The sequence below is a fragment of the Sinohyriopsis cumingii genome, chromosome 9, assembly GCF_028554795.1.
Source record: "Sinohyriopsis cumingii isolate HCF-2022 chromosome 9, ASM2855479v2, whole genome shotgun sequence".
In the NCBI taxonomy this organism is placed as follows: domain Eukaryota; kingdom Metazoa; phylum Mollusca; class Bivalvia; order Unionida; family Unionidae; genus Sinohyriopsis; species Sinohyriopsis cumingii.
Genome location: NC_142969.1, coordinates 109,123,011 through 109,135,295, shown reverse-complemented (window position 1 = coordinate 109,135,295; position 12,285 = coordinate 109,123,011). Strand labels below are relative to the sequence as shown.

The 12,285-nt window shown below is 35.3% G+C and overlaps 1 protein-coding gene across 1 annotated transcript in view; it reads left to right on the top strand.

Moving 5' to 3' along the window:
• The window catches only part of LOC149792454 (uncharacterized), an 86,714-nt gene that overhangs the window by 61,142 nt on the left and 13,287 nt on the right, over positions 1-12,285 (top strand). Inside the window, exon 7 of the mRNA XM_089969391.1 lies at positions 5,010-5,275. Coding sequence (XP_089825517.1) covers positions 5,010-5,275 — 266 coding nt within the window. The remainder of the gene's footprint in view (positions 1-5,009; positions 5,276-12,285) is intronic.

The following is a 12,285-nucleotide window of genomic DNA, read 5'->3' as shown; positions in this document are numbered from 1 at the left end:
TAATTCTCAACAGTCTAAAGCCTCCAGCAGAGGAAAATATTGCTGAACAGCATGCATTCTTTCGAGCAGGAATGGGCACCATATAACAAATCTTCAATCTCAGACTCCTTTGCGAGATATACATTCAGCATCAGCAGAATCTATACCACGTCTTAATAGATTTATAAAAGGCCTTTGATAGGGTATGGCATGCGGCCTTATGGGCAACTATGAGTCAATGCATCATCAGCTCAGACCTAGTGCAAGTTGTTGAACACCTCTATGACAAAGCAACCAGTGCTGTCCTCATCAGTAGTAGAAGAGGAGATTAGTTTCGAACAACAGTTGGAGTCAGACATGAATGTATACTGTTTCCTACACTCTTCAACATTTTCCTGGAAAGTATCATGGAGGATGCCTTGCATGACCAAATGGCACAGTCAGCATCGGAGGAAGAACAATCACCAAATTGCGCTTCCCAGATGATATTGATGGTTTAGCAGGAGATGAAAAAGAACTGGCTGACTTGGTTGAGCGCCTTGACACAACCTCCACAGCATACCGCATGGAGATTAGCGCCGAAAAAGAAATGATGACAAACAACACCAACTTCATCGGTGCAGAAAGAAAGGTCAGTGGACAGAAGCTGAAAGAAGTCAGAAACCTCAAGTACTTGGGACTATTTATCACAAATGAGGGCCGCAAACCAGATCTGCTTTGCAGGATTGCCCAGACAACAGCAGTAATACCAAGGTTGAGAACAATATGGAAAAATACCAACATTGCTTTTGGTTCCAAAATAAGACTGATGGGCTCAATTGTCATATCCGTCTTTCTCTATGCTTGTGAAACATGGACGCCCACATAAGATCTACAAAGAAGGATTCAAACCTTCGCAATGAGGTGCTACCGCAATATCTTGTGCATCTCATACATTGACCATGTAACCAACGAAGACGTCCACAACAGGTTCCAACGAGCCATCAGATCCTATGAAGACCTCTTGACCACTGTAAAAAAGCGTAAACTGGAGTGATATGGTCATGTCTCAAGATCATCTGGACTGGCAAAAACAATCTTGCGAGGCACAGTGAGGGTGTAGAAGAAGAGTCAGGCAGGAAAAGAGGTGGGAAGACAGCATTCAAGAGTGGACAGGCATGTGATTCGGAGATTCCCAAAGGGCAGTAAAGAACATGGAAAGATGGAGAGAATTGGTTGTAGAGTCAACTGTGGTTCCCCAATGACTTCTTAGGTTAAGGGGTTGATGATGATGATGTACATCTCGCCAAAATTAGATGAGTAAAGTCTACAAAATTACCAGACTGGTTTACATTGACTGAGTGAGGACAAAGGCAAATGGAATACTGCCATCAAATTCTATAAGCGGGAGCTGCAGTGCCGCAGTGGTTCGCGTGCAGGTCTCGCGACTGAAAGGTTAAGAGTTAAAAGAATTACCAACGGACCAGCCTATTCCAGCTACTCTGGTGCGTCTTTGGGCAGGGCGCTTTTCTCAAATTGGCCATAAAGCACATCAAACAAACCAAACTACACTGTATGTTTTACTCAAAACCACACAGGAATAAGTCACATCAACAAAAGCAATCTAACCTTCGATGAAAATTATTTTCTTTTGCGCTAAACATAGCTTCGTCTCACCAAAACTAAATGAGTAAAGCGTACAACATTGCCTCATTGGTTCATTCTGTAATAGTCAAATACAATGACAAGGGTAATACTTTTATATGAAAAAGAATCAACCAAGTACACGATTTGTAGAAATAAATTAGAAGCTATTGAATTTACACGAAATCACTTGCCTAAGGAAATCCCTAAACGAAAGCTATTTTATAATAAAATCAAACTTCTCTGCAATCAAATTAAACATTCTTCAAAACTGAGCTCATAAAGTGTTCCCAAAAAATATAACTTGGATGAAAGTATGACTGAATTACTCTTGATACACAAAAACTCTATATTTTCCGTGCAAACGTTGGCAAATAACTTAGCATCCGCCATTCGATAAACTTTAAGTCTTATGAACTAACTGAATTGTTTGATGGAAAAATACGGTAAAACATAAAACTTATTAATCCCTATAAAAAGAGAATGATATCAATACTTACCAAACTGAATTGTTCACCACCAAATTTTCGGTCACAGCTGTAATTGGCCGCAAGTTATCAAAGTTGAAAGATGATTTTTCATCACCAGCTTAATTAGCAAAATCATTACCACTTGTGTTGTTCCTGATGATTAGAAATAGACAAAAGTTGTCCCCATCTTTACGGGCTGTGCTAGGTTTAATCCCATTAATTATGTACTGTTCAAATGAACTAAATTTTGAACAAGAAATCAAACACTACATGCATGTCAATTTCATCTCGACAAAACCTTGTTCAAAATATTGTTATGGAGCGTTAAATACAAAAAAACTTAACAGTGGTATCATTACATTGATTACCTCTATTTGACAATGTCAACAAAATTAACTCTGTTAACCCACTCATAAATCTTGTAAGAAGTTTGGTACATGCTGAATAATCTTGACCTTTCATACTCACTATAAATGTTTATCTCACCACCTTTGCCCAAATAGTTCTCATCAGTTTCTTCAATTTGTATATGTGATATCTTGATGATTTCATCTCTCCACCATCAGGAACATGTTATAGTCTCTTGAAACGCCTATTATAAAGCACATTGTGTTAGTCCCAGTACTCTATAATAATGAACAGGGTCCAGTATGTAATTCTTTACCCAGTCAGTCTTAAATTCAGCTAAAATGTAATATATAATCAATGTATCATTTTCACATAATATAAGTGTTTCTAGGCTGAAACATTCCTTGAAATACTGAACATAATGTTTTAATGTTAATTTGAATACGCTGTATTACTGGTATATATGTTGTGTCACACTTTTCATCTCCATTCATGTATTAGCATGGTAAACGTCTTTAATCACATATTTCAGCTAGCGTGTATAGAAAACATGTTAGTGTCTCTGTAAAAAGTTCATCATTTAAAATTGCATTGACTGTCCTACGAATCTAAAGCTGTCTGCAAACATAATCGTGTTTTTAACTGTATGTATTGTTCTGCTTTCATGAACTTATGAAGTTCTTGCTGAACTAAATATATTTCTCAGATCTCTTCAGCTTTATTAGTTTTAATGAATATGACTGCCATAACTTGACAAGTAATGACAATGATATGCGTTTGATTGTGCCTCCGGTACTTGTATGTCTCTTGTTCGGTCATTTATTATGGTCTATTGACATGATTACTTCTTGTTTTTAACATATATTCCACAACTTGAAAGAAACACTTAACATATTTAATTTGTTTTATGAATTTATTTTATTAACTTTTCTACACAAGATTTTCTTATATGAAACCATTCAGGCAAACCTTTGTATGAGCGTTTGATATATATGCATTATGTTAAATATTGAACTCTGTCAGACACCCAAGTACTTTTGATTGTTTTCTGTCCGAATTCTGAATGTTAATTGTCAAGCGAACCTTCAATAACGTCATCCATTTCAGTTTTATTCAATATATTTAGAAATAATGCCTTGTAGAAAATATTTAAATACTTTCTTCACTCTATCAACTGGGTATGCCCAACTGCATATAGAACTAAACTGTTTAATTTTCTACTGAAGCTCTTTGAATATTGCCCACTGTCAATGAAAAATGCTTCATCCGAAATGATATATTCGCTTACATTCCTTTGAAATGATATTTAAGTCCTAGTGATCATTCAGTTTAAGTTTTTACTTAATTTGATACGCATGAATTTTTGTATGGTTGGAAGACATATTAAATTTGGCTGTAATTTCATATACTACATTTTTGGTCTTGTTTCAGTAAGTATAAAAGTGGTAGTTGGGGATTAATTTAATTAGATATATTTCAAAATATTAAACAATTTTATGTTTTATATAATTATCAATATTTCAGTTTATTTAACTGTTCATTTTGAAATGCGAAAGTAAATGTATTTTTATCTTTGCAACATGCAATACATTTGCATTCGACCTTTGGCAAAAACATCGTCAAAAAGCCAAGCCTAGTGGTCAAGTGATTATTTTACTTTCCCAGCATTCAAAAGAACAAGTTTATTCCTCCGCGCTGCATTTCAATTCACCATACCTAAGGAAATCTCACCAAGTCACTAAGGTACCCAGCTGAGTAAATGTTCATCTATCCCTTGCACCACTAAACGATTCAGGCCATGACGACTACGGAAGTTTCCTTTTTCCAGATGTAATGAGCACATCAATTATATGCTGTTGTTATGATTAATTAATGCATACACGTGTGATTGTTTCTTAATTGTTTAAATAATTAGTGATTCTGAAACTTGTATGTACCTTTTTACAGCCTTGATATGGCCAACATTGTGTTTATGATTTTAAGCCGGACAGGATGGATGGTGGCATAGTCATACGATATGCTCGTAACAGCCTTTCAGTAAACTGGCCAAGTTTAATAATTTCACAATTTTGGTTTTGCGCTTTGCTCTTAACCAAAAGATTTAACACTTGCAAGATAGAGATCTTTAAGTCATAACTCTTAAAAATGTTGTAATATACTCAAACAATAATTATTCAAATATTATTTAGACTAATGGTTTCAGCTTTGTAAAGGTTTTGCAATCTTTAGGTCATCTTCTTATAAAATGCCAGTTTCTTGTATCAAGACAGAACCTGTTGCTAAATGTTACGGTAATCATCGCAGCCATATTAATAACCGATACAATTAAAGCCAGAAAGAAAAAATAAAGGCAGAAAAGTAATAATAGTAAGTAGATAAAGGTAAATGAACTAAGACAAAACGGTTATCTGAGAATTAATTATTATTATAGTTGGATCGTTTACATCTAATATTTGTCTCGGTCAAAACACTTTATCTATGTTATTCAGTTGCTAATGTTGTCTTCCCTTCATTCATCATCAGCGTCATATTGTGATTCTGTATTATTATTTTCATTATTATTATTCTAATACTTTGTGTTTCTCACAGACACGCTCACTCCGGACTTCTGCCGCATCTTTAGACGCTTTGTAAATTTATACACTTTGGAGAGAAGGATGTTAGAGTGGAACGGAATAAAGTTATATTCCTCATCACCTGAGGGTTGCAGAATCACGTTTTCACACTATAATAGCAGCTACCCTGATGGAAATAAAATTTGTTTTTACATCGCTAATTTTATGGGACATTTAGGCACATATCTTCAGCTGTTTGTCTTCGATGGCTGGTTATCAGGGGACAAATACAAAGAAAAGGTAAGGTTGTCTTAAAAGGGGTGTTTTTGTAATTATACCTTCCTTTTATTTTTGCTCTATTCTTGACTGGCTTTATTGCTTAAAATAAATGTGTAATTCCGTATTGGCGTGTACTTTTAGCTCCATACAGGAAAGGCTTCCTCTCATAGAAGAATTATGTGCCGGGGACGCACGATGTAGATAGAACCGTGTGTCCGACAAACTTTTGACTTTTTTGTTAATTTAATTCAAAGGGAAGGTTGAGCATAATAAAAGAATGGTGTACCTAGACGCACGATGTAAAGAGGCATCCTTACCCGACAATAATATATTTGTAACTATGATATGTTTCATTTAACCGCTCACTGAATACTTGGTGAAAGAGCTGCCGGTGAGTGAATGAATCGTGCACTACAGTGGTTTTCAAATAAAATATGATGTAAAACAATGAATATTGTATTCAAATAATTAATTTAAGCTATTCCTTTGCCTTCCCTCTCAAATCAGTCATGTAATTTTATGACCCCATTGTGTAATTGTTATGTTAAGGAAGATAGAGGGAATATTGGGTCAAGCTAAAGAGTAGCGTGGAAAACATACACATATCATTTTGATGACCCCACATCTACTGATCAGTACTGACTAACCAATATACCATTTGACTGACCATCACTCACACCTACTAGACAATACACATGTTACTGCAAATCACCCACAAATTTTAACCAACTAGAAGGGAATGAATGCAACTTATACCCAAATATACAATTACCCTGCAAAGGTAAAAAAAAGTTGACATTCAAACCTACTTACCAACACGCCCTTTGACAGACTATCACTTAGTATATAGGAACCAACGAAAACGTAGGAATATGTACACATTATATAAACAAACATACCTGCTCTCCTATCAAACACTAAAGATTATGAGTGATTCCTTATTATGCACACAAACATTGTTTTAAATATTAGGAGTGATAACACAGGCACAAACACATATGAGAAAGTTATAGTGAAATGAGATAATTGAAAAAGGCACACACTATGCACACAAACATGCTGATATGCTATCATCCAAAGAACGTAGACAAAAACGAAGACAAACCACTTCAGTGGACGTTACACAAGAGAAGAAATTAACATTGTGTATTTGAATAATAGTTGTTTACTGCTATACATTATTGCTAAGCTCCTTCCAAAAGCGAATCATATGGCTGGAGTTATTTTGGTAGTTCATGTGCTATTTAAATATTTGTCCATGATCTCTGTTAATTTAGTAGAATTGCCAAATCAATTTGTAGGGTAGATTTCAAACTGTCATGGGCGAAAGAAAGTCCCAAATAATCTTGAGTCATTTCAACTTAGCCAAACACATACGCATCGAAGTCAGTGATCGATATGACCAATTTCTCTTTGTGGAACTTTGGACCAAGCGTTCTTGAATCGGACAGTGCAAGTATAAGTGTAAAGTGTCTTTACAAATTTCTTGATGTCAACTTCCTCGTTTTCTCTGCAGTAAATTCGGACTCTTTAAATTTCAACCTAAAAGTGTAAGCAGTAGTTCTAAACTTTCTGAAAGGCACGTTGAGAGTGATTTTGAATATGAAAAGTCCCCAGAGGCTACCGAATGATTTTCTTTTTAAAATCCACTTTGCTCTAGGGAGAAAGAAAATTATTATATTGGATATATGAATCTATTAGTTCCTCTTCAAGTATGAGGTAACAGGGTAACGAGAATACCCTCTGTGTCTGTCTGTCTGTCTGTCTCTCTCTCTCTCTCTCTCTCTCTCTCTCTCTCTCTCTCTCTCTCTCAGAGTACCCCTAAGTAAGAGGATACACTAGTTGGGTTTCAAAACCTATGAAGTGGAAGAGTCACGAAAGATTACAAATCTAGTCAGAGATTTAGAGAGCCATTCGAAAATACACTTAATACAAGACTTCCGGAGAGACTCTATTCTAAAGACGAAACTGACGATACGTTATATGTTGTCAGGAGAAATGACACAAGGCTACATCATATCCCAAGAAAGTGAAAAAAGGAGAAAAATAAAATTCCAGAAGAGGAAGAAGAAATAAAAGAAACCCTTTCTCCAGCAAAGAAATTCTAAGGAAGACAAGGAAAACTAAAACAAGAATAGAACCCATTCCAGTAAAGAAATTCAAAAAGGCAAGGCAGTAGAAAAAAGAAAACAAATATGGATTTTTGAGACGTCTTCTGAAATTTAAGAAAATATATCTAAAATGTAAGTGTACCTATGTCTTTATTTGTGTGTATTTTATTATTAAAAATATACTCAAACAGACGTAAACACGCACTCTTTATAATGGAAGGATGTATTTGGCTTGATTTAGCAATGTTCTAAAAATATGTGGATATCCCTTTAAATGACAGTTGGGTTTCGGAAAATAATAACAGACTTTTCAGCTCCGTTTTGACAGTATATAACTATCGTTGTGTGCATAGTGTGTTAACACTCATACCATCTAACATCCTTCGCTTCATTTGTCATAGCATACAAGGATGTTTGCGTATAGAGTGTGTGCATATTTCAATCCTTTTTTCTTTCATTTCACATGAATCAAAGTGGGAGTAGGAGGTTGTAGTTTTCTTTATGAAGGGTGGTAGGGACTTTATAAGGGAATGGGGAGATTTGTTGGTTTGCTAGTTGTTTAACTTCATTTTTATCCCACTATTTATACATAATAAGCATTGTGTCAGTAACTCTAGGTGCTGACAATAGATGAAGGGGTGAGTTCAGACGGTGTATTGATTAATAGGTAGTAGAATTGCATTGAGCCCCCTCTCTTTAGCTCTCAGAAAAGCATAAAAATTATATCACAAGCATTGATTTCCGCTAATAAAATGTTGGCAATCAATTGTCCAGACATGCAACCGGTGTAACAATCGGTGGTTATGTTTAAAACTGGCAAAACACATTCTCTATTGAATTTTACTGTCGGCTATTATTACAAAGTAAGTACAGAAAAGAGTAAAAAAAAAAAAAAACAAGATTTGTAAAATTCAACAACTAATGCATTTCCCTACAATACAAAGTGCAAATTTAAAAGGAACTTTTGTCAATAAAATCCTAAATAGTCCTAAAACTTCAATCACAAGTGCAAAAGAATATCCTTTGAACGCACATAAAATCTGATTATTTGAACACACATAAAATCTGATTACACTAAACTGATGATACGATATGGAATGAGTATTTCTGTCTATCAGAACCGTTATCTAAAAAACGTAGACACGATTACAGAGCCAGGGAGGGTCAAAAGTTCTTTATCCCATCAGATTCAGAACCAAATTCACTTTTAGAACATGCTAGAATCTATCCAAATTCCTCAACAACTACTTCTGGAACCCAGCATATGCAAACATGCTTACTTCCAAGTAATTCTGATCTTAAAATATAAACTAAAGTCATAGACAATAATTATCAATATAATATATTTCGTATAAAAAGGATGTGATTAGTCAGGTCGGCCTCTACCCTCAATTCCTAAATAAGGACACCTACACAATATAGATATACATAATACCTCCCCTAATAAGGAAACATAAAGATGTACGCAATACAGTTTATTGTACATATTAACAGTACATAAGATGATATCGTATCAATAGCACACAAAACAAAGCAATATGGTACTTCTATACAGCTGAAAGTGCATCTGCAATCAGATTATATTTGCCCTGTATGTGCCTAATGTCGAAGTTGTCGTTTTGCATACATCCGAATCCCCATCAACAATCTCTAAATTCGTTTTTTATTTTGATAGTGAACGTATGTGGGTTGTGATCACTGAAAACAATGATCGGAGAAGGAGCTCAATTTCATACACTTCAAAGTGTTGCAAGGACAATATCAAAGCCAAACATTCCTTCTCGATTGTGGAATAACTTCGCGGGTGCTTGTTTATGTTTTATTAAACTAACACACTTGATGATACATACCAATTTTGTCTTCCTGAATCAAGACCATACATCACTTGCTTCAACATAATTTCAAATGCTTGACTGAAATCGGGAGCTAAAATAACTAGTGCATTGGTGCAATACTAAGTATAGCCTTTAATTTATCCAAAGCTTCCTGAATTTCTCACACCAATGCAATTTGGTTTGTTACTCAACAAACTGTTCAGAAGATTAGTAATTATGGAAAAACTTCAACAAACTTTCTCATAATATATAGCCCATACCCAAAGCTCATTAGTTGCTCACCGTTAAGTTTATCTTATCTTGCATCGCAAAATCTTTTAGGTTTCTGAAGAAAAAATCATTCGCAAAATCATGCTCAATATCTTTAATTTTTTTCGTAGAGTATCCAATACGTTTGCAAACTGTCTCCACAATAACACCACTATTGGTAGGCGAAATTGTCTACACCTGCGGTGGCAGTGATTTTGTCGCTATTAGCAGTGTCCACATTTACATTTCCGAAGAGTTAGTAATTGCATTTACATTGGAGTAATGGGCTACGAAGTTTACATGAGACGAAATAATTATATTTTACTGCATCATTTTAGCCATACTAACTCGCGTTCAAGGCGTTGACCTAGTTCGGCAAGCAACATCTTAAATGCCCATTATGATACTACTGCATGATAGCAGGCCCTACCGAAGATACATTGTTGGTTATATTACGCTGGGTTAAAGGATGTGACGAATAGGGGTATGTACTATTGACAATAATGGATCCCCATTAGCATCTAAAGTCATAAAATTAGAACAAATAAAAGTACACGAGGAAATAGAGATGCTGATAATAGCGGACACAAATTAACCCACGGAACAATCGGTAGGATAAGCGGATATGATGTAAAATGGAGAAAAAAATAAAAGGAATGACATTTTATGCTGACAAGTATGATAAAACAGATCGAAGAGTTGACAATATGGATCAACATAATTCAGACCCAAACAAGCATAGCTGGAAAGTGTTGAAATTACACACGCTCGTCTTAATGTCGATTACTCTAACAGTGTAAATTACTGTATGTAGGAGTTGTTACGACTCTATGGTCATAAACTAAGTAACAGAAAAAAGAAAAACAGACAAGTTTTGTTAAACTTAACAAATAATTTCAATATCAAAGTTATAAATGAAAATATGAGAGGAACTTACTGAATTATGATGTAAATCCAAAATAATCCTGATAAGTATTATTAAAAAATAAATCAAATGAAAAGTTCCGTACAAATTTCAGAACCGGAAATGTACTGGTCCAGCAAGAACAGTGAGGTTGTCAAAATTAAGTTGTCCAGAACTCCCTTGTATAATTCACAATATATCCAGAAAAAATATTGTAATCAAATTATCACAACTTAAATTAGCCATCTCCCTTCATGATACAGCTATTACAACAATTTTTAACATGACAACATAATAAGGAAACCTGATTTGGGGAGAGAGAGGGGGGGCAGGCACAATGGCAGTAATCACGATTTGAGTAATTTCTTGAAATCGTCCATGATGTAAAATTCTATATTTTTCATTTGCATCACCCTTTCACCAAAGGATTAAATCTAAGCTAATACACAATGAACGTAAATTTCTCATCAACTCATTTCGTTGTATGTTGTACATGGGGCGGAACATGACAAAGAGCATGGTGGTTTCGATCCCATCATGTGACCACAAAGGAGTGTGTGTGTGTGTGAGAGAGAGAGAGAGAGAGAGAGAGAGAGAGAGAGAGAGAGAGAGAGATTTGGATTTTTAACGTAGCTTTAACATTTTTTCAGTCATATCGCTACGATGTCTGCAGTGATGTCTAGCACTGGGGCATGATGCCGCAGACATGTAGTATGATGTCCCACCCAGTCACATTATCCTGACACCAGGCCGACCAGTCCTAACACTAACCTCTTAATGCTGAGCGCCAAGCGAGGCAGCTTTAGTACCATTTTTGTAAGTCTTTGGTATTACTCGGCCGGGGATAGAACCCACGACCTCCCGCATCCGAGGCGGACGCTCTAACCACTAGGCTACCGGAGCGGTTCCACAAAGGAGTGTCAGCAAGCTGAATACGGTAAAGATCAGCTTTTAATGAACTTACATTGTGCCATAACCTAGTATGGATAATATCCAGTGTTTGATTAATAAAACCTGACATTTCGCTAAATACGATATTTGGTAATAAACACTTTTTCAAAGCACTTTAAGACAAAGTAAACTAAAAAGAAAATTTGGTAGAATTTAGCCTGTAACTGCAAAGAGCCGTATTGTTTGAACATCGAAGGTTATAATTTGTTTGTTCTGACAGGAGTGAGGGAGAAATTCAGTTTTATAGTCTTAGAGTTTGGCTCGTTTTAATATTGAAGAGTGTTAGTAAAATTATCTTTTTCTTCTAGACTGCAAACTTTCCCACCTGTTTCAAAATAGAGAGATTACCCACAAGTGTATTTTGGAAGTTCTGTAACTATTATTGGCGTATTGAGCTGTGGTTTTTCCAATTTTTTTTAATCAAACAACGAGTAAACTACACTTGCATATTCCAAGATAAGCCTGATATACATTATTTACAGCTTTGGTAAAATTTGCCTATTTAGCGTTTGGTTTAGTTTCCGTAGGTGAGCTATTCGAAATAATGCGTTTTTAAAACACTACAAATGTTAAAAGTCCATTTGATGAAAGTATTGTGATGAGAATCATCATAGCTAAGTTCGATATTATATTTTCAAAAAAACACCACGTTCATGATTATTTGTTACGTTTTTGTTCGTGAAAAACATAGCAACTGGGTTTTTTCTTCATTACACTTTAAGAGTAATTGCTTGTACCAGTTATGCCATTTTATTAGATAAATATTCATGACAGGCTCTATTTCAGCACAATAAGGGGGTGAATAAAGCAGAGATGAGCCATCTGAAAAAGACTAGTAAGAGAAGAGCTCATACCAACGGCAATATCGTTTACACAGATCAAAAACAAGAGTGGCCCAAGCACGGATCCTTGCGGCACACCATCATTTATAATCGTGAATAAATATTGTGTATAACTTAGCAAAATTTCAAGCCTTGTATC